The sequence below is a fragment of the Gopherus flavomarginatus genome, chromosome 5 (assembly GCF_025201925.1).
Source record: "Gopherus flavomarginatus isolate rGopFla2 chromosome 5, rGopFla2.mat.asm, whole genome shotgun sequence".
Classification (NCBI taxonomy): domain Eukaryota; kingdom Metazoa; phylum Chordata; order Testudines; family Testudinidae; genus Gopherus; species Gopherus flavomarginatus.
In genome coordinates this window covers 139416873-139441861 of record NC_066621.1, presented here as the reverse complement: position 1 = coordinate 139441861, position 24989 = coordinate 139416873, and the positions used below count along the sequence as shown (strand labels likewise).

The window sequence follows — 24989 nt, the reverse complement described above, 5'->3', positions numbered from 1 at the left end:
AGTTGACAGCCTTTAAAGAAAACAGGATTTTTGTGTGACAATAATTCTGTAGTTATAATTCCTTGATATGTCTACTCATAGTACTGTAGTTGTGCAGGCTTATCAGCTTGAGTTAAGGAAACGGTTAGCTTTCCTGAGTTCGCAAAAATGGAAAACCATCAGCTACTGTTGTAATTTGATGATGGCCTCCAAATTATGACTTTTATTTTTAAACACTTGTTAATCTTTGCAAAATAAAAAATGAGAACTAAACCAGCCCCCATGTTTGTGGGGGCCCACTATAAAATGTTTACTCTGGAGTCCGCGGTAGCAGTTAAGTAAGACATTGTTTGCACAGCTGGCACATTTTTCTGTTACACTGATAATCAGTACAAATAAGGAAATAAGAAAATTAAACAATGTGAGCTACCAGAGATGGGTTTATTTTTTTTCTCCCACTGTTAGCTGCAAAACTGGTAGGGAAATTTTTGTTTGTAAGCTTTTGAGTGTGTTCTAAACAGCTCATGGTTGATGTCCTTTTGAAAAAAGTTAAGCAGAGGGTGATGCATCTTGGGTGCCTCCATAATAGGAAATTTGTTGCTGTTTTTTCAACATAGGTAGAGCTGCAATTGTTACTAATGGAACTTCCTCAAAAGAGTTAAATGATATAAAAACACTAGTGCCCTGCCTATACTAGAGCTCACAGTATTGGTAGTGCTGATGCAAAACAGCTAGCAGCTTTCCTAGTGCTGATACAGCCAATGTGTTGTTTCATTCTGTTTTTAAAATGTTGTTGAGTTTGTGTATTCAGGCATTTCCTATCTTAACTAGTTTTGGAAAGTTATCTAATTTGCTAGTTTTGTGATATTTTTGTGGTATTTATACCTCTAAATGTTTCTGTAGTTTCTATGGTCTTGCTTTCTTAATAATTCAGTCTGTCTTGGGTTTTGTTGATAGATGTGATTATACTGAAAATTTCCATTTAAAAATTTAAACTTGAAGTTCTATTAGGTTAAGTCTTGCTATCTCAGAACACTTTGCAAATTTTAGTGGTTTAACAATCCCACTTTATTTATTTATTTATTTATTTATTTTAATTTCTTCGTTTTGTTAGCCACAGAAACTGAAGGGGAAACTAACAAGACTGGACAGGGTAAACAGTGAAACCTTACTGTTCATAGACAGGTTTCAGAGTGGTAGCCATGTTAGTCTGTATCAGCAAAATCAACGAGGAGTACTTGTGGCACCTTAGAGACTAACAAATGTATTTTGGACAAAAGCTTTTGTGGGCTAAAGGTGGGTTTTAGCCCACAAAAGCTTATGCCCAAAATACATTTGTTAGTCTCTAAGGTGCCACAAGTACTCCTCGTTGTTTTTGTTCATAGACAGTGTCAAATATATAAAGTAAATAAACTACAAATAGAAAAATTATTTTCACATCTTTTATTTATAGTAATTTCAAATATGAATTTGTAAATAGTAGGCACATTTTACGTGCAATTTTTCAGTTGACTAACTTTATATTTGAGAGATTAAAATATACTGTCATAAATAATTTATAATGCAGATTATTATATAGAGTCAAATACTATTAGTACAGATGCCAAAAATACTGAAATCACATTTTTTCCTTACATGTGTACTATTGGTTGACACACCCTACTATTACATTATTTTTATGAATGAATCTGATCTGAAAATAGGATTGATTTTTTTCAATAAATAATACACAATACAAGTAAATACAAATGGACAAGTACAAAGAGGGGAATAACTGGGTAGGTGTTTGTACTGCTGAAAAGGATGTGGGGGGTTTTAGCAGATCACAAATTGAGTATAAGCCAACAATGTAATACAGTTGCAAAAAAGGCTAATATTATTCCTGCCTGTATGAACAAGTGTGTCTTATGTATGACACAGGAAGTAATTGTGCCACTCTCCTGGGGAGGGCTCAGTGTGTGTACTATGTTCAGTTTTGGACACCACACTTTAAGAAATATGTGGACAAATTGTCCGAGTAGAGCAACAAAAATGATAAAAGGTTTAGCAAATCTGACCTGTGAGGAAAGGTTAAAAAAACTGAGCATGTTTAGTCTTGAGAAAAGACTGAGGAGGGACCTGATAGGTCTTCAGATATGTTAAGGGCTGTTATAAAGAGCAGTAATTGATTGTTCTCCATGTCCGCTGAAAGTAGGACAAGAAGTAATTGTCTTAATCTACAGCAAGGGAGATTTAGGTTAGACATTAGGAGAAACTTTATAACTACACCTCTACCTTGATATAATACTGTCCTCGGGAGCCAAAAAATCTTACCGCGTTATAGGTGAAACCGCGTTATATCGAACTTGCTTTGATCCACTGGAGTGTGCAGCCCCGCTCCTCGGAGCACTGCTTTACTGCATTATATCCGAATTCGTGTTATATCGGGTTGCGTTATATCAAGGTAGAGGTGTATAAGGATAGTTAAGCACTGGAATAGGTTTCCAGGAGAGGTTGTGGAATCCCCATCATTTAGGGGTTTTAAGAATAGGTTAGACAAATACCTGGTGGGGATGTTCTAGGTATACTTGGTCTTGCCTCAGTGCAGGGGACTGGATTTTATGGTCTTGAGGTCCCTTCCAGTCCTACATTTCTTTGATTCTGTGGTTCATCATGCTGAAGACTTCTATTGCTCATAATAGACTTGAAATTAGTAGCTATAACTATTAGTTTCCAGTGTCATTTCTGTAGTCTAGAACTTAACTTCTTTACCAAAACAGCTTGTAAAAATTGTATTTTTCCTTTTCACAGGAATTTTCCAGTATAAAATTCTCAGATGAGGTTTATTTTGTTTTTCTAGGAACGATTTCAGTTTCCATCCCATGTAACAGATGTATCTGAAGAAGCAAAAGACCTTATTCAGCGACTTATCTGTAGTAGGGAACGTCGACTAGGACAGAATGGAATAGAGGACTTCAAGTCACATGCATTTTTTAAAGGACTTAATTGGGATAATATTCGAAACCTAGAAGCACCTTATATTCCAGATGTTAGCAGTCCTTCTGACACATCAAACTTTGATGTAGATGATGATGTATTGAGGAATCCTGTGAGTCTTTCATTTAAACATTAAATTATGGCCTTTCTGTATGTATAGTAACAGTAAAAACTACTAGTTCAGAAGTGAGCAACTTGTTTCTACTTTGTTCTAATAAAAATATCTAAAGCATAACAGCGCACTAACCGCGGAACGGAACCTCCACGTAAGATGAGACTCGCCTGTATTGCATTTTGGATTTGTCATACAGAATTGTCCTCTAAATGGAGTGTGTTTAAGAAGAGGGTTTTCAATGTATATTGTGCATTTTGAATGACCGTGTTTGGGATGAGGGATTTTTGAACAGTGGGAGATGGTTGTACTGAACGAATAACTACATATTGTGCGCTGATACATTTTAAGAAAAGTTCATTTCTGGTACCACACTCACAGATTCTAAGGCTAGGAGCGACCATTATGATCATCTAGTCTGATCTCCTGAGCACTAAGGCACAAAAAAGCACTTAAGGTTTTAAAACATTGTTTGGTTTTCACTCATGTTCTTTTTATGCAGGAAATCGTGCCACCAGGTTCTCATACTGGCTTTTCTGGATTACATTTACCTTTTGTTGGGTTTACATATACAACTGACAGGTAGGCAAAAGAAACAGTTACTTGTTACACGTATTGCTCAAATAGGGCTAATCCTAGGTGGTTTACCTTCACAAGCACACTGAAGAATGTAGATAAAATATTTTTACTGTATATGAACATTTTTGCTTTGACAGTACAAGAATTAAAGGTGCTTTTATTTATACTTAATCTTTCTTCAGGTATTTGAAATAGAGCTTACAATGCGTGAGGCGCTTTCATTTTGTGGTATTTGTATGGTTGCTGTGGTTATAGATGTTGGAATAGTGTTTACCTGCTGCAGCAATAAGTCTGGGAGCAACGGAGTATAAACATTTCTTTCTGGGGGACCAAAAGAAACGTTGGTATTTTGGATTTTTTACTGTACCGTCACATGAAGTAGTTACAGTTGATATAATCACTATTGAAGTTCTCTTTTAAAAGTTCTTTTTTGGGATGTAACTTTCCCTACTTTTGAGGCAGTGGATTAAATTTTGTTTGGCAAAATCCACATTAGTTTTCAGCTAGACCTAGAAAACATATTTTTCAGGATTGTTTTTGGCTTGTGATAGCTCTTTTAAAAATTATCTGATTTCAAAGAGAAGCTGTAACTAACAAAATTGCAGTGCACCTGATTTTTATTAGTGGAATCAAAGTAGCAATTTTTGATGTGCAGAAAGTATCCAAATCCTGCCAACATCTATTTTGATTGTCCTTATGTAGGTATTTGGTGCATGATTATCAATAGGCCATCTTTCCTAGTACCAACTTACGAAAGTGTGGCTGCGCAGCACAAAGCAAGTTGGCCATTCAGATTGTTTACCCTTTAGCAATGACTGTTTGAGAGTTTCCACATTCTAAGAATATGATGAGCCAAGATTTTCAAAAGCATTTCAGTCACTTACACTTCTCAGTCCCATTTAAAGCAAATTGGGATCAGGCTCCTAGGTGCGTGCCTGGGGTGCTTTTTCAAAATTTTCTTCTTCACTCCACACCCAAGTCAAATGAGGATATTTATTGCGTAACCTGGAGAAGGAACCTGGCTAAAGGCAGTTCACAAGTCTTCCTGGTAAAAGGTTGGGAGTAAACCAATGATCTTCTATTTAAAAAAAAAAAAAAAAAAAGTCGTTATGAAAACCTCTACTTACTGGTCAGTTCAAAGTCAGTCCAACTCAATTCAGTTCAAATAGACCTAGAAGAGAGATGATGATGCAAAGTGGCCAACCCCAAAGGAAAGTACTCCACTGATAAATTTGCTTTCTTCTAAATCCCTCACCAAAATTGGTACATGGAATGGACTGCCAATATAAGAACCTCGTAAAATGGTCCAAGTAACAAAAGAAATGTACAGATATAACTTAGGTATGTTAGGCCTAAGAAAAATGAGATGGGTAACATCAGGACAAAAAACTTTCAGTTCATCATCCTACTATATTCTAGGCTGCCGAGTGCCAGTGATGTACACCAAGATGGCCTGGGTGTGACAGAATGGGCACAAGTTTCAGAAAGGATTATAACAGTACTGTTTACATCAAAGTTCCAGAAAGTGTCCATTATTGAATGTTGTATTCCAACAAATCAAACTAGCCTAAGGAAAAAAGAAAACTTAATAGATGAGGTCCCGAAAAGATATGCCCTCCTATTAACGAGCTATGAATGCTAATCTGGGAGCAACCACACTGGAAGGGAAGTAGTTATAGGGAAACAAGGCCTCAGTGAAGTGAATTAAAATGGTGAAATGTTTGCTGATTTCTTTGGAATGAACAACCTGGTTATTGGAGGAACTATCTTCCCTCACTGCACTGTTCATAAGATAAAATGTAGGTCACAAGGTCACAGAACAGGGAACTAAATCAATCACATTACAATGCAATACAAATGGAGAAGAACTTTAGAAGATGTTTGTAGCAGGAATGGGGCAGATGTGGGAACAGACCATGCCCTAGAGGTAGCAATATTGAGGATTAAAAAAAGAGAGAGAGAGAGAGAGACCTGAACAACAGAGATGCCTGTGTTACAACATCACCAAGCTAAAACAGATAACAAAACAAGAGTTTAGAATTGTGCTAGCAAATAGGTACCAGGTGCTTGAAGATTGAGATAATGGAATACTAGAAGGTAAAGGAAAATGTCTGAAAAACTTGAAGTGCTGGGAGTCAGCCAGAAACATCACAACTAATGGTTATCTGTGAATACCTAGCAGAAAATAGAAGAGACCCACACAGTTGAACTGAAATTAAATCAAGCAAGAACACAGACAGTGACTCCATAAGTAATATATTGTAAAGAACAGTGAGGCCAGAAAGAATGCTAGGAACGACAGACAAGACTTCATAGACAAAATAGATGCACAGACTGCTGCAGCACAAAATGACATGAAGACACAGTACAGCTGATTAGATGGTTGTCAGAAAAACAAATACCAATCAATGAGATCGAGACAATGAGGGCAGCTTACCAAAACAAAGCATAACAAAAAAAAATCAGAACAATTAAATATATGGAGGCAGTATGTTGTTTAACTTCTGAATGGTGAAACAGTGGCCAGTCCTTCACATATAGAGAGAGGAGGAGATCTGGATGTCAACCTAGGACCTATCACCAGAGGTAAAAGTAGAAAGGGCAGTCAGTCAGTTAAAAAGTGGAAAGGCACCGAGTCCGGATAACATTCATGGAGGTTCTTAAGGCAGACTTGAACACCCTAGACATTTTGGTAGGCCTCTTAGAAAAGTAGCAGTTGAGTGGGAAGAGAGGTCTCATTGTAAAAATATGAGTATTCGATTGATGTCTATCCCAAGTAACACATTTACTTTCTATATTTGTCTATAATAATAAAAGTGGTAGTTCCAGGTTACAAAAAGAACAGACGAGAAATCATGTATAGATCAAATAATAATCCTACATGCCATTCGATCAACAGGTCTGATGATCAAATGGCAATCACCATTTTGTATGATTTTTTTTAGATTTCCGAACAGTCTTTGATAGAGTAGATAAAACAGTTTTTAATGGAAGTTGTTGCACCACTATAGAATCCCTCAGAAATTTGTGAACATCATTCAAAGCTTCTGTGGAAGTATGACATGCCAAATAATACATAATAGTGAGGTAACTAAGCCATTCCTGGTCACTACGAGCATCATTACTGAGTAATGAGAGATCACAAAGCAAACAAGAGATGTATAGTAGTCTTTCACTCACAAGTTATGAGGATCTTGACTTTGCAGATAACATCAACTCACTATCCATACGCCTAGAGATATACGAGCCAAAACAAATGATCTCCAGGCATATGCAGAATTAGTAGGGTTGAAAATCAACATTGAGAAAATGAAAACTATGGGACTCAACACACAAGAAATGCCAATAACAGTGTGTGATATAGACGTAGAAGAAGTCTGATACTTCATGTGTCTTGGCAGCATTGTAAGTACTATGGGTGGAACAAACCAAGACATTAAAGCTAGAATAGCAAAAGCTAGATAACATACCTTTGTAACTTTGAAGTTGATCTGGAGAAATAGAAATCTTGCCCTCCAAACTAAACTTTGAATATTTAAAGCCATTGTAAAGCTAGTCTTACTATATGAAACTTGGAGACTTAAGACCTTCCTATCCTCCAGCGTTTTCATAAACAGCTGCCTTAGACAAAATCCCAATATCAGATGGCTGGGGGGAAAAAAATCACAAATGAACTATGGAAGAGGATACAGAAGCCGATAGGACAGGAAATTACGGAATGAAAATGGAGATGGCAAGTACATATATATATGTGTATATATATATATATGTGACTGAATAACATCATAAAACAAGCATTGGACTTGAATGCCTAGAACAAGAGGTGACAAGGTAAACCAAGGATAGTATGGAAATGCATAATAGAAGCAGAATTAAAAACTGTCGAAATGGCATAGGAAGAAGCTGACTGCATCAGGAGACTGGCGAAGATGGAAGGCAATGGTGAAGGCACTGTTTTTCTGCATGGAATAGAAAAGCATGAGAGAAATTGCAAAATCTTGGCAGAAGTGTATACAGTAACACTACATTAAGTGTTTGTGCTCAGAAATTTAGGTTTAACTGTTGAATTCCAGCTTGAAACTGGAACATTTTGAAAAATGGAGTTGACCTCAATTCTGACACAGATTTTGTGCTGTGCTGAAGAATGTGCTATGTACTTAGAGCTCTGAATTGTGGATATATGAGGAAGAGACCCTGCTCCAGTTCAGAGGAGTGTTGGAACACAAATGTACAATAGGATAGGGTGAATTCATCTTTGTATAAAGAATGATACTATTGTTTATCTGCTTTTTGTTGTAAATATTGTTGTAAGATATTCAGTGATGTATTTTCTAACTCATGTTTTGGTTACAGCTTATTTTCTGATAGAGGCTCTTTAAGGAGTGTAATGCAGTCTGGTGCTGTAACCGGAGATATGGAGATCAGCTTGCAAATAGAAGCTTATGAGAAGAAAATACGAAAACTGGAGGAAGAAAAACTGGATTTGTACAGAAAACTGCAAAGTTAGTCATGCACATTTACTGGGATTTGCAATTCAGGTGATGAAAAGCAGCAGAATGCTCTTACTTTGACTGACATTTTTTCTTCTTCAACTTAAGAATCTCCTGTGCCGGATCCAGCTCATGGTGAAATCAAGAAGCTAACTGAAGAAATTGAACATTTGAACAACAAAATGGCAGGTAAGTGTCTGGCATGACTGGCAGATATTCTGTCTGGCATGCTTCAAGTAATAACTTAATTCTACTATTAATATCTCAGTAGCAATAATGTTTGACTTTATCAATTTAAATTTAATTCAGTACAAATAAAGTTATTGATGAATGATACTTACTAGAATGCTTATATCAGGCAGCATTTTCAGTATTTACAAATAAACTCTTTATCTTTTCCATCAACGTCTGTCCTGAGCCCGATTGCACATATTCCACTGAGAGCCAAGAGTAGAAGGAATTGGTTAGATAGGTTCAGTTTGATATGTTCTGAATGTGATCTTTCTTGTGTTTTTAATCTTGCTTTTTTCTCATGAAAAGGGGCATTTTTCTGATCTTAGGTATATTTAAGGGAAGCATTAAAAAGGAATGTTATGGTTATTTTGAAGCCCACTCAATACATCTTCATCTAGCAGTGTCTAAGACTGACAAGTTGAAAAAGGCAACTACACAAGTCTTACCTGAGAGAGACACAACTGTTGGATCCTAATAAATTATTTGAAACTATGTTGTTTGACCACCCTGTTTTGTTCATCCATGTAAACATCTCCCAAAACATGAGATCAGTTTTAGAAGACTCTTAAAGGGAATGAGAGCTACTTTTCAATTAGTGCTAGCTAAACTTTCAGACTTTTAATCTTAATGAAGCTTTACTGAGGAGAGACTCTCAGTTACTATTACTATAAAGAAAGGAAAAGCAGAGATGTAGGTTTGTTTGAGCAATCACTCTCAAATTTCCACAGCCCTCAGTCTGTCATCTTCCACTTCATAAAAGCCTACTTTCTGCCTTCCTTCCAGATTTCTTAGCTCATATCAAATTTTTTCCTCTTCAGACATCCTCCTCACTGAAGATGTGAACATCGATGTTGATGTAGCATGCAGTTTCCTGGCCTCCAATTTCTAATGTCATCTTGACTCATTGGCTTCGCCCCACACTCATTCATGGGGAAGTCCTTATCTTGGCCATGACTAATCTTCCTTCCTACAACATTTATTACTTCAGTATCAATGGTCATTTCCTTAAGTCTTTCTCTAGATTTAGCCATCTGAAAACCTATCCTAATTTGAGTACAGTGCCATGCCTAAAAACCCATTCCTGTATTTTGCAGGATAGCATTAATTGACCCCCCCAAAAAACCACTGTTCAAACTTTTTAATCTGGAGAAATGTCTGTCTCCATGACACCAGGGCTCTTGGTAGAGAGACAAGAGTAAAAGTCAAAAAGAGAGTGAATCCTCAGTACAGAGGTTGGCTAGAAGGCTCTCCTGAGTGGGGAGATGAAGCAGAAAAAATATTTAAACTCTAATAAGTTCCTAGCAAAAGTTAGTGGTTTGTTCATGTAACATTGCTGCTTATGCTATTAGTGTAAATCTGGGAGCCAAGTATACTTAGTTTGAATTTCTGTACAGATTTAAATAGGATAGAACGACAACTTCACCAAGAAAATGAAGACTACACACACAGGATAAAAGGACTTGAAAAGCAGTACAGAACAATAAGGCAAGAGAAGGAGGACCTTCATAAGGTAATGGCCCAAAGTGCATATCCTTAATGCTCACGTCAGGTATCTCAAGGATAGATTTGTCCAACATACAGTATTCCCTTAATGTCTGAAACAGTGCTTTTCCATTTTGTTTGCTATATCAGCCTATTAGTCCACCCGTTCATTTAATGAGTAATAGAGTGGCAAGATGAGAAATAGCTGTCCAAGGAGACACATGTATTTTACATTGCATGTTGATAGGTATTCAAGTAGTTTAAAAAAAGTGCTTTCCTATTAGTATTTAAGGCATTCGTCTGTTCTTACTTTTTTTAGTATGTTCATGATACCTCTCATGAAATAGTGGAAAGTTGAAAAGCTAGATAGTCAGGGAAACAACCTAGTTTGCCTTGTCCAATCCAAGTATAATTTATAAAGACTTTATGTATCCAGGAGTGTGGAGGTTAGTTTTCTAACTGTTAGAAAGCAATTTTTTTTTTAAAGCAGAATCAGTTCGGCTGTTTCGTTGCTCTCAAGATGCTGGAATATCAGTAGAAGTTTTCAGATTGTAAATCTATGGCTAATAATAAATTCCAGGCTTACTGAAAAGTATTTTATGCAAATATTTAATTCAGTATGTTTAGCTGGATAACTATTCCTCACTGAGCCCACTACCACTGTTTGCAGTAAATAAATTTTCCTTTTTTTGATAAAGGAACAATATGCCATGGCTATAGCATCTAAAGGATTTTTTTTAAGATTGTTGTCCTGCTTTAGTGTACAATACTACATATATTATATACAACGTGTAATTCAACCCTTTCATGCTGTTCTTTTTAAAATATAGAAGAGTATATTATCTTACAATGTTGCACTAAAACTCTATTTCACCACAGTAGTTTAATTATTTCAAGGTAACTAATTATACATGATGCGTTTTTAAAGTGTTACTCTGTATTTTCATTGATATGCTTTCAGATGGCTAGTGTTGGGCATTGGTAGGGCCCAACAGTCCATTCTGGTCAATTTCACAATCATAGGATTTTAAAAATTGTAAATTTCATGATTTCAGCTATTTAAATCTGAAATTTCACAGTATTGTAATTGCAGGGGTCCTGACCCCAAAAGGAATTGTATGTGAGAGTAGGGGGTGGGAGTTGCGGTACTGCTACCATTACTTCTGGACTGCTGCTGGCAGCAGTGCTGCCTTCAGAGCTGGGCAGCTGGAGAGTGGTGGCTGCTGTCCGAGAGCCCAGCTCTGAAGGTTGAGCTGCTATGAGCAGCAGCGCAGAAGGAAGGACGGCATGGTATGGTATTGTCATCCTTCCTTCTGCGCTGCTGCGTGCAGAGCTGGGCCCTTGGTCAGCAGCTGCCACTCTCTGGCTGCCAAGCTCTGATGGCAGCAGCACAGAAGTAAAGGGAAGCGTGGTATGGTACTTCCACCCTTACTTCTGTGCTGCTGCTGGCAGGGCATGGCCTCCAGAGCTGGGCACCTGACTAACAGCCACTGCTCTCCAGCTGCCAAGATCTGAAGGCAGCGCAGAAGTAAGGGTGGCAATACCTTGACTCCCCACGCCCCTCCCCAAAAAAACAGCCTTGTGACCCCCCCACCCCCACCCTGCAACTCCCTCTTGGGTCAGGACCCTGAATTTGAGAAACGGTGTTCTCTCATGAAATCTGTGTAATATAGTGTAAGAGCACACACAAAAACAGATTTCATGGTGGGAGACAAGATTTCACGATCCATGATGTGTTTTTCATGGCCGTGAATTTGGTAGGGCCCTAGGCATTGGGTTTGGAAAGTTTGAGTCGCCATATTTTTCAGTTGGCATTTCAGTTCAGTAAAAGCAACCCACTGGCCAGAATGCCTGAAGTTTCTATTTTGGAAGAAACTTTTTGCACCATAGGAGGCAATTCTTTTAAATTATCTTCCTCCGTGTCTCTGAACCACTACTAGAGCGTATACACCAAAGGATGTGAGTAGAGCGTTAGCCAGTTCTGCTCCTCTTGACTTGAACACCTCTCTTTTGCAGGTCATTGAATATCTTAATTTCAGTAATCATGGCAAAAACTTGAAGCTGGAACTAGTCAAGTTACATATGTGTTTTTTCCTAACTGCTAGTGTCCAGTTTTATCATTTCTCATGTATGTTCATTGCCAAGTCTTAAGAAGTATACACTGTTTTGTATCGTAAGCTTGTCATGTCTAGGTTAGGTTCTTCCCACAAGGAAGTGTGGTTTTTACAGTGCTCTCCACCAGAGTATTGAATATTCTTCATAATTTTGTCTGTGGAATCTTGCATAAGATTTTTTTGAAGAATTTCACAAGTTTTGCTGAGCTCGTAGTGCATACGCCCATAGTTTGTGGATTTGACTCTTGATCCAATGGCATTGTATGTACTGAAATTGTTGGGTTTTTTTTTAAGCGTTGTGCTATTATCCAGCACATGGCACTAAGATAACTGCCTTGGGCTGGTGGTACATTTTCTGCCTTCTCTTCAGCCAGAGACTATTATGGAGGTGGAATATCAGCAGTTATATGAAAGGAAGTGACTAATTTGTGTGTGCAAATCATGAGACATGTGGAGTAACAAAGCTGCACAAAGAGGAATGCCAAATTAGAAGCAGCACAATATTTAAATACTGCGTAAGACAGGATTTTTGTAAATTAGAGAAGTACATATAATGGTTAACTTTAAAGTAAAGACTGTTTGTCTTATTTAGTGTGCTTTTTCCTTGGAGAGGAGATGTGTATTTTTAATGTTGTTGTCTTTTTTTTAATTTTACCAGCAACTTGTGGAAGTTTCGGAAAGATTAAAGGCACAATCCAAAGAACTGAAGGATGCCCATCAGCAAAGAAAGCTAGCTATGCAGGAGTTTTCAGAGCTGAATGAGAGAATGGTAGACTTGCGCTCTCAGAAACAGAAGTTCTCCCGACAGCTTCGTGACAAAGAGGAAGAGATGGAAGTGATTTTGCAGAAAATTGATTCTATGAGACAGGAAATTCGTAAATCTGAGAGAGCCAGAAAAGAGGTATCTTGGCAAAATATTTAAGGCTAACATGTTTCAGCTGCTGCTTACATTTCACTTAAGTATATTTAATAAAAGTAAAAAATTCAATGTAACCATAATTTATATTGGGTCTGTAAATTGGCCTGACATCCCTAGCTCATTTTATTTCATTTACAGAGTACATCTTAAATATTTAGTAGTTTGTGAAGGAGATAATTTAGTGTTTTTCTCATGTATTCTGTTTGTACTGCAGTGAAAATATATTCTTGCTACATGTTCATCTTCTCCTTAAAAATGTCAAGGAATGCAGTCAGCTTGAAATCTAGTAAATTCCAAAGGTCAAAGCAGTTTATTCAGAGTACCCCTGCCAATTTCCTCTTTAAAATTTTTCTTTTCCGTGGCTGTATGAAAGAGGGGAAACAGTAGAACAGACTAAGCAAAGTGCTCTCAAATTCAGGAAGTAAGCAAATTGGAAGTCATAGTTTCCTCATCATTTTCAATTAGCTATTTTAGTAGGTGTTTGTAACAAATGTAGCTAAAAAAAAATAAAATTAGTTCATGAAGTTCACTGCACAACCACCATTTTATTATTAGTATTACCATATGGGCTGGAAACACTAATTGTGGAGCAGAATCCTGTTGTGCTGGATGCTGTACAAACACGGAACAAAGAGCTTACAGTCTCAAGACAAGAGACAGCAGGTAAATACAGACACAAAAGGAAGTACAAAAAACAGAGGAGCAGTGATGGTCAGAATGATGGACAATATCAGTGCCTCTGTTTTTTGTAGCATCATGACAAAGGAGTTTTAAGGAGGGATTTCAAGGAAAGATAATGAGATAGCTTTGTGGATGTTCACTGGGAGTGCCTTCCAAACAGAGAGGGCAGCTCCTCCCCAGCACAGGGGTGCTTGTTTGAAAATGTAAAAGGTTGAGGGATGAAGGCTGGAGCATCGTGGGCCAGTTGTGCATTGGAGTAGACATTTCAGTAGTGAACAAAAGATTGGGTGGTGGTAAATCGAAGAACATTGTTACCCTCTTTGACCTCATCCTTAGTCTTTCCCCAGACATCTCGGCTGTGTCCAAACGTTGCAGTTTTTTCCTTTACAACATTTCCATCCAGGCCCTCATAATGTCCTGTATAGGGGCTTGCAAAACTCCTCCACTCTGGTTTCCTTACCCTCAAGTCCATTCAAAGTGCAGCAGCTAAAATAGTCACCATGATTTTGAATGTGTCTATTAAAATGATTTAAAATGTCTATTAGCTCCCTTCAAATTAAAGCTTTATCCTACAGTTTAGGCTATTTACAACTCTGCCCCTCTGCTTATAGACTCAGACTTTAAGGCCAGAAGAGACAATCACAATCATCTAGTCTGACGATCTGCACATTGCAGGCCACAGAACCTCACCCACCCGCTCCTGTAATAGACTTATCTAAGCTTGTAACTTAGTTTTCTCTCCACCACCTTTGCCGTGGTTAATTGCCCATTTATCTGCCCTCCAACAAGTCTCTTCCATGCCACCTTTACACATCAAGTGCTCCTCCTTAACTAGGCTGTGAAGTCATTGCCCTCTCCTGCTCCTCCTAATCCCTCTTCAAGACCCACTTCTATTGTCATTTCAAAGTGACCATATCTTCATAAGAGAAATAATTCATGGAAATAACATAATCACTTTATACTATACAATTTTATGAGATAGAATAGTCAAGTACTTGGTATAAAAATTTACCAAATTTAAATTAACTGGCATAAAAGTGAACATTTTAAGGGAAGCTGATTTGGATGTTGGTATGTGTTTTAAGATGCAACTGAACTATAAACTTTAGGGGCTTATCCTGTGCCATTGTCATTGCCATCGTGACTTACATACCTTCACTCTTCCTGTTATCATTAATGGGAGCTATATGATTTTCCCATACAGGTGTTGTATGTTCTTGATTTATATTTGACTTTAACATGGGTTCTTCTTCGAGTGCTTAGTCATGACCATTCCATATTAGGTATGTGTGTGCTTGCCACAGCTCTGGTCCTCCTCCACAGATCCGGTCCAGAAGCCAAAAAGGCCTGAAAACCCTGGGTCTTTACATCCCAACCCCAGTGCGTAAGCGGTTCAGCCCCACAAATGATCCAAGGGCTACAAGTGCCATCCGAGCCACCTGCCTTCACCCTCTGCCCAGTTGGGCTCAACCTGTGCTAAGCAAGGGGCCAAACAATCATTTTGAGGGTGTGCCCGAGGGCGACCTACCAGACTGTTCCTCAGATCCATCTGTCCCAATGTTCTCTAACCGCCTTTTCCTTTTCCTTGCTGCTTGGACTGCTATAACCTCAGACTGATGGGTCCTCAGGATGGTGGAGCAGGGTTATATCCTCCAGTTCCTTTCTACCTCCATTCCCCGTCTCTTTTCAGGGACCCCTCTCACAAGAGTCTTCTCGCACAGAAGGTAAAGGGGTGGCTGCAGCTGGGAGCAGTGGAGGAAGTTCCTCTCGAGTACAGGAACAAGGGGTTCTATTCCTGGTACTTTTTAATTTCAACAGCCAAAGGCAGTCTACAGCCCATCCTAGATCTGTAAGATGTTAGTTAAAAGTTCTACCTGGTTAAAGTTCTGCCTGGTTTCCCTGGCTTCTATTATCCCCTCCCTGGATCCAGGAGACTGGTATGCCATTCTCGACTTGAAGGAAACATACTTCTATGTAGCGATCTTTCAAGGACACAGATGCTTCCTCTGCTTTATAGTGGGACCTCACCACTACCAGTTTGTGGTCCTCCTGTTTGGCCTGGTGACAGCACTGAGTGTGTTTACCAGGTGCAAGTTGGTGGTAGTGGCTTACCTCGGGCGCCAGGGTATCCAGACCTAGCCATATCTCAACGACTGGCTCCTCAAGGGCAGCTCCAGTTCTCAAGTCCAAAGGGATGTCACGGTGCTTCAAGCCACGTACTGTTCTCTTGGCCTACTAGTGAACAACAAAAAGTTAACGTTAGTGCTGCTGCAGAGGATAGAGTTCATCGGAGTGGTCCTCGACTATACCTGCGCCAGAGCGTTCCTGCGGCTGGAAAGCTTCCACACGATGGCAGATCTCATCACAGAAGTCTCCACATTTCCTTTGACTACAGCCAGGGTCTGTCTGCCTGCCTGCTGGGTCACATGGCAGTGTGCACTTACGTGATCCACCATGCCAGTCTCTGGATGCAACCCCTGCAACAATGGCTGGGTGCATTCTATTCCCAGTCCCAAGACCCCCTGGAAAAGATCATTGCCATTCCCCAGGCAATACTTACCTCACTGCAATGGTGGACCGACCGCGGGGCAGTCCTGGAGGGGGTTCTGTTCGACAACCCCCCTCACTCCATCGAGTTGGTGTTGAACGCCTTGGACCTTGGCTGGGGTGCGCACCTCGGCAATCTCCAGAGACAGGGGATCTGGTCCCCGGAGGAGGCAAGGTTACACATAAATGTGAAAAAGCTCTTAGCAGTCCAGCTGTCATGCAGAGTCTTCCTGTTGAGCAAGATGGTCCGAGTCCTGATGGACAACACAGCCTCAATGTTCTTCATCAATAGACAAGGGGGGAGTGTGCTCATTGGCTCTCTGTCAGTAGACACTCTGTCTGTGGGACTTCTGCATCAACCACGAAATCCACCTGGAAGCTTGTCACCATCCCCATGTCAAGAATATGCTGGCGGATCAGCTCAGCAGGGACTTCTCCTCTCACCACGAGTGAGGTAGTCTGCATGATCCTCCAAAGGTGGAGAACTCCCCAAGTAGACCTGTTCACCATCAGGCCAAACAGGAAATGTCACCACTTTTCTTCTCAGCACGGCCTGAGTAAGGGCTCCCTCTCCGATTCCTTCCTTCTGTTATGGGCAGGGAGCCTGATGTATGTGTTCTCTTCAGTTCCACTCATCAGCAGGGTCCTGGCAAAGACTGAGAGACACAGCGCAGGTTGTTGTGATTGCTCTGGCATGGCCTCACCAGCGTTGGTTCGGCACACTCATGAACTTGTCAGTGGCCCCTCCCTGGCCCCTGCCCAACCTCCCAGACCTGCTGTCATAGGACCACGGTCGCCTCCTATGTCCCAGCCTCGAGTTCCTCCACCTCTCGGGGTGGATGCAGTGTGGCTGAACCTGGAGGAAGGGACGTGTTCAGAAAGAATCCAACACGTCCTCCTGGGGAGTGGGAAGCCTTCAACCGAACTGACTTACCTGGCAAAGTGGACGAGGTTTTCGCGCTGAGCATCCGAACGTAGCATCTCTCCCTTGCGTTCTTCCATACAGGCTGTCCTGGACTAACTGCTCCATTTGAGGAATCAGGGCCTGGCACACTCTTCCATTAGAGTGCATCTCACAGCCATCTCTGCTTCTCGCCTGCCGATCCAAGGACAGACAGTGTTTTCCCATGACATGAGGGCTTGAGAGACTCTTCCCACAGTTGCAGGCTGCTGTCTCTTTTTACTTGGTTCTCTCTAGGCTCACCGGCCCACCCTTTGAGCTGGTGGGTTCTTGCTCCTTTTCCTATCTGTCATGGAAGATTGCGTTCCAAGTGGCAGCGACGTCAGCGAGACAGGTCTCTGAAATTAAAGCCTTGATCTCCGAACTGCCGTACATGGTCTTCTACAAAGACAAGGTTCAGTTGTGGCCCCATCCAGCCTTCCTGCCAAAAGTGGTGTCCACCTTCCATATAAACCAGGACATCATCTTCCCAGTGTTCTGTCCCAAACTGCACAAGACCAGTGAAGAGAGGTGCCTTCATATGCTGGACGTCCAAAGGGCCGTGGCTTTTTATTTAGAATGTACCAAGCCTTTCTGTAAATCGACTCAACTTGTCATCACAACAGCAGATAGAATGAAGGGCCTTCCCGTGTCCTCACAGAGGATTTCCAGTCAGATCACCTCATGCATAAGGACCTGTTACAACCTGGTAGGAGTTCCATTGCTGCCGATTTGTCAGAGCCCACTCGACGAGAGCTCAGGCGTCTTCAGCAGCCTTCCTGGCGCACATTCCTATCCAGTACATCTGTAGAGCCGCAACGTGGTCCTCTGTCTGCATGTTCACAGCTCATTATGCCACCACTCAGCAGGCCAGTGATGATGCTGGATTTGACAGAGCTATGTTGCAATCAACGCATCCATGAACTCCTACCCACTTCCATGGGTACTGCTGTAGAGTCACCTAATATGGAATGCACATGAGCAAGCACTTGAAGAAGAAAAGACAGTTACCTTTTCCGTAACTGGTGTTTTTCCAGATATGTTGCTCATGTCCATTCCCCAACCCAACCCTCCTCCCCCCGTCTGAGTTTCCGGCAAGAAGGAACGGGGGGGGGACCAGTGGTGCCCTTTATACTGTGCCATGTGGGCGCCACTCCAGAGGGTGCCAGAGCCAGTCCCCTACAGATACTGTTGAGGGAAAAATTTCCGGCACTGGTGCACATGGCAAGCACACACACCTATGGAAAAGGTAACTGTCTTTTTTTTTTTTTTTTTTTTTTTTTTTTTTTAAATTACCTAACAGTAACCCCACTGGCTGATAGAGTGGTGGTGTTTGCACTACAAAGGGAATGAATCTTGCATGAAAGACTTGTCTAGAAAGATAATGGTCCAAATGTGGGCTGCAGGAGTTATAAGGATGGAGATAAAGAAGGAATCCTGCTGTTTTCAAGGACCTAAAAGCAGCCTAGAGGAGAGGAAAGGAGCAGGGTAGCTACAACTGTCTGTCTGCTTTGACATAATTTGAGATTTTCTTTTTCACAGCTGGAAGCTCAACTTGAGGATGCCACCGCAGAAGCATCAAAGGAACGCAAGCTTCGTGAACACAGTGAGATTTTCTCCAAACAGCTGGAAAATGAACTGGAAGCACTAAAGGTACCATTATTTAAAAAACGCAGGATATGGGGAAACAGATGCCCTTTTTACTACTGATACAAGACCAAGCCTCCAATAACGTCACTTATCTAAGTGTGTACGTTTGTGGCACTTCGGTATCTTTTAACTGAATCGGTCTTTCATAGAAACCTGACGCAGCCTCTTGTTATTGATGTTAATCTCTTGGTTTTTGCCTGTCCATGTTAAATCCTAACTTTTTAAGCAACACTAGAAAAATCTTTCTATGTCTTTTCCTGACAATTTTCACACTCTTGCTTCTGCAGCTAAAGCAAGGAGGCCGTGCAGCAGGTGCCACGTTAGAACATCAGCAGGAGCTTTCCAAAATGAAGTCCGAGCTAGAAAAGAAAATCTTATTCTATGAAGAAGAGTTAGTCAGGCGAGAGGCATCCCATGTCTTGGAAGTAAAAAATATAAAAAAGGAGGTGCATGATTCAGAAAGCCATCAGCTAGCACTGCAGAAAGAGATCATGATGCTAAAAGATAAATTGGAAAAGGCAAAACGAGAGCGGTAAGGGTTTGTATGAAACACTTTGCTGGAGAAATCAACCCCCTCCTTCTCTACTGTAGTGGGATTTTGGGCGCCTAACTCCCCTAGTGCCTTTTGAAAATCCCAGCCATCTCCAGTGGTCTGTAAAGTTGTAAGTTCTCTATTTTTTTCTTCAGGCACAATGAGATGGAGGAGACTGTAGGAACAATAAAAGAGAAATATGAACGGGAAAGAACCATGTTCTTTGAAGATAACAAAAAGTTAACAACAGAAAATGAAAAGGTAATTCGTATAGCCATTGTTTTGGAACAAACTACAATTCCTCTTCTTGAAAACTAGCGTTCTGTTCTTCACTTAAATCTTGTTACCTTTTATGTCACTCTAATATTGTGATAGTTCTCTATAAAACTCACTGACCACAGAAGAAATCATAAATGTGCTTTAAAAATGGGATTTTTTTCATTAGTATGGATAGGAGTAATTCCAACTATCACACATGTATGCCACAGACCTGGGCAAATCACTTTCTTCTTGTAGTATGTAGAGGCCACTCACACTTATGGGATTGGTGCCTCCTGATGTTGAGCAGTGGAATTTTATGAAGAACTGTCCACTGGGGATTTTCACCCCCTTCTTCCCCCATGAAGTATTCCAAGGGTATAAAAGAGGCTGATACCAACTACCCCCAAGCTTGGATTGCACAATGTCTTTGACGCTCATCGTTTTTTCTATTCATTTCTCCAGTTCTCATTTCCTTTGTTTGAAGTGGCATGTGAACCTGAGTACTACTAGACCTGAAAGTCACACTCATAGAGCCTGAGAAAAACGTTTTCCGAAGGTTACATGGATTTGGCAGAGCTTTTTAATATCCTCGAGTGGTCTTGTTTGTGTATATTCCACATGCATAATGAGTTTGAAAGTGACATAAGTGGCAGATGAAAACAACTGATCACTTTTCATTTCAGCTTTGTTCCTTTGTGGATAAATTAACAGCACAAAACAGGCAGCTAGAAGATGAGCTCCAAGACCTGGCAGCAAAGAAGGAATCGGTTGCTCATTGGGAAGCTCAGATTGCAGAGATTATTCAGTGGTATGTACTATTCCAGATAGGCCCTTTTTAACATAACTAAGTCTTTTGTGGATTTTGAAGATTAGTGGATGTGGTTGTTGATGATCTGTTTTGTCTTTTGTTTACCAGTAGATTAAGTAGCAGGATTTTTTCATTTTGCAGCAAATTCCTGCCATAGAATATTAAATGTACAAGAAGACTATTTCAGTGTCAGTTCAAGTCAAAATTTTAAAATGATTATTAAATCATGAAATCACGATCCTTGGTTTCCTCTAGAATTTTTGGACTAATTCACTCAGGGCGACTGCCAGAACTTACAGGGTTCAGGAGACTCAAAGCAAGAGACTACCTTGTAGCAGTTCAGTCTCCAGTGTTATCGTCTGCAGCCCCCAGAAGGCTCAGGGCCTCTTGTATTTCCTCCTTTGATTTTTAGTGTTCCCACCCTCACCCAGACAAGCACTTGCAGTCAGAAGGACAGCCCCTCTCTCGCACACAATTTCTATTTATTAGTACCTTACTGGTTTGACAGGCTATGTGCAAGTGTTTCACGAATGTAAGAACACAGGCAGGCATGCGTGCACACATTCATAAAGGTGTGCTCACATTCTTCCTCCACCTGAGGTTCAGTGGTGATGGAGCCTAGACCTAGTGAGCAGAGCTTCTCAGAAAGAAGAGTTTCTTGTCCCTGGAGTGACCTTTAAGCTTGAAAAGAATCTTTCAGCTAGTGAAGTAAGGAGGAAAGGGGCACCGAGGGTATGTTTCTATGCTTTTCTGGGCACTGAGAGAGGGCACCTGGGGGAAGCCCATAGAAATCAGCTTCTGTCTGCTCATGGAACAAGCAGACCAGGCTCCATGCACTAGTAATGAAACGCAGTATGGCTCCTGTTGAGTTCTAGAGCGAAAACTATCATGCAACACCTGGCAGCATCCAGGGGTAGGGGAACCAGCTGGAGGGAAGTCCTAAAGGAGGCACAGCTAGGCTCCATCCTGGGCCTGGCAATTTCCCCTGTGTTCTGTCTCTGCTTGTGACCCTGTATTCAGTACAAATACTCTTGATATTTGGCAGCAAGATGACTTGTTTCATGGTGCATTAGCCTGAGAATCAAAGTTTTTTATATTTTCTCCAGCTTCTAAACAAGGTCTTGCTTAAGTAACTGCTTTATAATTGCACTCTAGGGTAAGTGATGAGAAGGACGCACGTGGATATCTTCAGGCTTTAGCTTCCAAGATGACAGAAGAATTAGAGTCATTGAGAATCTCTAGTCTGGGCTCAAGAACATTGGTAAGTCAACAGTAAGCATTCAGAAGGCTTTTTAATTCTGGATGCCTAAAATGCTTAATACTTGGCTTCATTTACTTCCATGTTCATTTAGAAATCCTCTTATGTATCAAGAAAGGGTATAGTATGCAAATAGCCAGAAGTGTTTTCTAATAAACACTGTGTGCTTTGATTAGCCTGACTACTTTACCCCATTGTGTGTGAATCCCAGTTACACCACTGTGACAGTTCTTGCGATACCCGGGCCTGTGAGTCGCCTTGTTACCATCTTCTCTAGAGAGGGAGTTTTGTAGTAGTGCAGTGTCAGCTCCCTGACACTGCCAGCCTTTCAGCCACTCTCTCCTCTGTGCTTATGCTAACCCTTCCTTCCCCAGGCAGATTAACAATAGGTACATCGAATCTCTTGGAAAGAATCACTCCCCTGTGATATGCAGCCCCTGACACCAACTACTCACAGAAATTCCAAATCCTCTGGACCCAAAGGTGCTGCGTACCCCAGTTTACCAGTTTTGCCTTGAACCACACAGCACTTGTGACCACTTATGATAAAAGTTTATTCTTATTTAAATAAAATCAAGATTTAAGTAGAAACGAGAGTGATGGAAACAAGTGGTTACAATATAAAACAAAATCATAAAACGTGAACTTGAGTTTGTACTTATGAATTTCCTATATAATAAAGTAGATTTTTTTCCCACCAAAGTTCCATCTGTTGCAGAGCTGGCTGGTTTCTCAAGAACCAGCCTTCAAATTTTCATGAAAGAACCCTCATTCTGCCTGGGGTTTTCCTCAGTGAGTGGATAGTGCTTTTCGCTATTCTAGTAAACTGAAACCAGCCATTTGTTTCTGCTCACAGGCCGGGTGAACCCCTGCCTTGCCGTAGAGTGTCTTTTCTACCTTTAAATGGTTTTGGTGGTTTGTAGTGTCTGGTGTCTTCCCCATTGACTTTTCTGGGATGTGCAAAGGTAGACAATGAAACCCTGCATTACCATGCCAGCTAACTGGGAGACGTGACAACTCCCTCTTGCTTGAATAGATCATCACTGAGACACATTACCTTGTGATGACTGATTTATCATAGAATCACAGGACTGGAAGGGACCTCGAGAGGTCATCTAGTTCAGTCCCTTGCGCTCATGGCAGGACTATGTATTATCTAGACAAGAGGTTCTCAAACTGGGGAGTGGAAGGGGTCGTGAGAAGCATTAGACAAAAAACACTGCCCACATTTTACCCACAGCAATAAATAACTAGCAAAGCTGATTCCTCCAGACGTATCAGGTCTTCAGATGGGGTGGTGCATTTTGATGGATTTCTGTTAAGCTTGCCTGGCGTTATAAAGTCGTTGCCATCTGTATGTTAATCAATTTGCTATGACACGATGTGGACATCTAATTGTAAGCATTGACCGCAATTGCTTTTGCTTTTGCTCTTATCACAATGGATCGTTAGGTGGGTTTGAATCAATGACTGACTGTGTTTAATATTTCATGAGTTTCATGGTTTTTTTAATTGGTATATGTTCTTGTGTGCCAGGGGCATGTAAATTACTACTACAAAGCAGTGGGGCACAATTAAATAAGTTTGAGAATTGCTGACCATCCCTGACAGATGTTTGTCTAACCTGCTCCTAAAAACCTGCAATGACACAGATTCCACAACCTCTCTAGACAATTTATTCCACTGCTTAACCACCCTGACAGTTAGGAAGTTTTTCCTAATGTCCAGCCTAAACCTCCCTTACTGCAGTTTAAGCCCATTGATTCTTGTCGTATCCTCAGACACTTAAGGAAAACAATTTTTTTCCCTTCTCCTTGTAACAACCTTTTATGTAATTGAAAACTGTTATCATGTCCCTGCATAGTCTTCTGTTCTCCAGACTAAACAAACCCAATTTTCCATGTTCCCTCAGAGGTCATGTTTTCTAGACCTTCAATGATTTTTGTTGCTCTCCTATAGACTTTCTCCAGTTCGTCCACATCTTTCCTGAAATGTGGTGCCCAGAACTGGACACAATACTCGTTGAGGCCTAATCAGCACAGAGTAGAGCAGAAGAATTACTTCCCATGTCTTGCTTTCAACACTCATTGTTCCTTTAATAACATACATCTGTACATTTCTCAGGCCTGGTCTACACTACGCTTTTAAACCGATTTTAGCAGCGTTAAACCGATTTAACGCTGTACCCGTCCACACGAGGCCCTTTATATCGATATAAAGGGCTCTTTAAATTGGTTTCTGTACTCCTCCCCAACGAGAGAAGCGCTAAAATCGGTATTACCATATCAGATTAGGGTTAGTGTGACCGCAAATCGACGGTATTGGCCTCCGGGCGGTATCCCACAGTGCTCCACCGTGACTGCTCTGGACAGCAATCTGAACTCGAATGCACTGGCCATGTAGACAGGAAAAGCCTCGCAAACTTTTGAATTTCATTTCCTGTTTGCCCAGCATGGAGCTCTGATCAGCACGGGTGGCAACGCAGTCCCAAATCCAAAAAGAGCTCCAGCATGGACTGTACAGGAGATAGTGGATCTGACTGCTGTATGGGGAGACAAATCTGTTCTATCAGAGCTCCGTTACAGAAGACAAAATGCCAAAGCATTTGAAAAAAAATCTCCAGGCTATGATAGAGTCCACAGCACAGTGCTGCGTGACATGCGTAACGGAAAGCCAAAGAATCAAATGGGTGCTCATGGAGGGAGGGAGGGGGTACCAAGGACTCCAGCTATCCCACAGTCCCTGCAGTCTCCAAAAATCATTTGCACACTTGGCTGAGCTCCCAATGCCTGTAGGGTCAAACACATTGTCCAGGGTGGTTCAGGGTCTATCTTGTCAATTTACCACCCCTCGGCCTCCGTGATAGAAAAGGGGAAAAAATTGTTTCTTGACTTTTTTATATGTCACCTGATGTATACTACATGCTGCTGGTAGACACAGTGCTGCAGCAGGAAACAGTAGCATCCTCTCTTCACCCCTCCCCGGTGGCAGACGTTACAGTGCAGAAGGACTGATAGCCATCCTCGTCATGAGCCCTTGAGTGCTCCTGGCTGGCCTCAGGTGAGGCCAGCTGGGGGCGCCTGGGTAAAAATAGGAATGATTCCCGGTAATTCCCAGTAGATGGTACAGAATGACTGGTAACCGTCCTCATCATAGCAACTGGGGGCTGAGCTCCATCAGCTCCCTCCCTTTCCTGTATAAAGAAAAGATTCTGTACTGCCTGGACTATCATAGCAGCGGGATGCTGGGCTCCTCTCCCCCACACCGCTTAATGTCCTGCGTGGACTATGATAGCAGCTGAAGGCTGCCTCCCCCCCATTTTATCTCACTAACAAGTCACTGTTTCTTATTCCTGCATTTTTTATTACTTCATCACACAAATAGGGGGGGACACTGCCACGGTAGCCCAGGAAGGTTGCGGGAGGAG

At 41.1% G+C, this 24989-nt stretch overlaps 1 protein-coding gene across 2 annotated transcripts in view; it reads left to right on the top strand.

Moving 5' to 3' along the window:
• CDC42BPB (CDC42 binding protein kinase beta) overlaps positions 1–24989 on the top strand; it is a 129607-nt gene that overhangs the window by 72074 nt on the left and 32544 nt on the right. For both annotated transcript variants that reach the window (XM_050954078.1, XM_050954077.1), the window contains exons 8-18: positions 2819–3067; positions 3570–3649; positions 8000–8148; positions 8245–8325; positions 9765–9880; positions 12625–12867; positions 18596–18706; positions 18991–19235; positions 19391–19496; positions 20180–20304; positions 21460–21565. In XM_050954078.1, the coding sequence (XP_050810035.1) occupies positions 2819–3067; positions 3570–3649; positions 8000–8148; positions 8245–8325; positions 9765–9880; positions 12625–12867; positions 18596–18706; positions 18991–19235; positions 19391–19496; positions 20180–20304; positions 21460–21565 (1611 nt within the window). The remainder of the gene's footprint in view (positions 1–2818; positions 3068–3569; positions 3650–7999; positions 8149–8244; positions 8326–9764; positions 9881–12624; positions 12868–18595; positions 18707–18990; positions 19236–19390; positions 19497–20179; positions 20305–21459; positions 21566–24989) is intronic.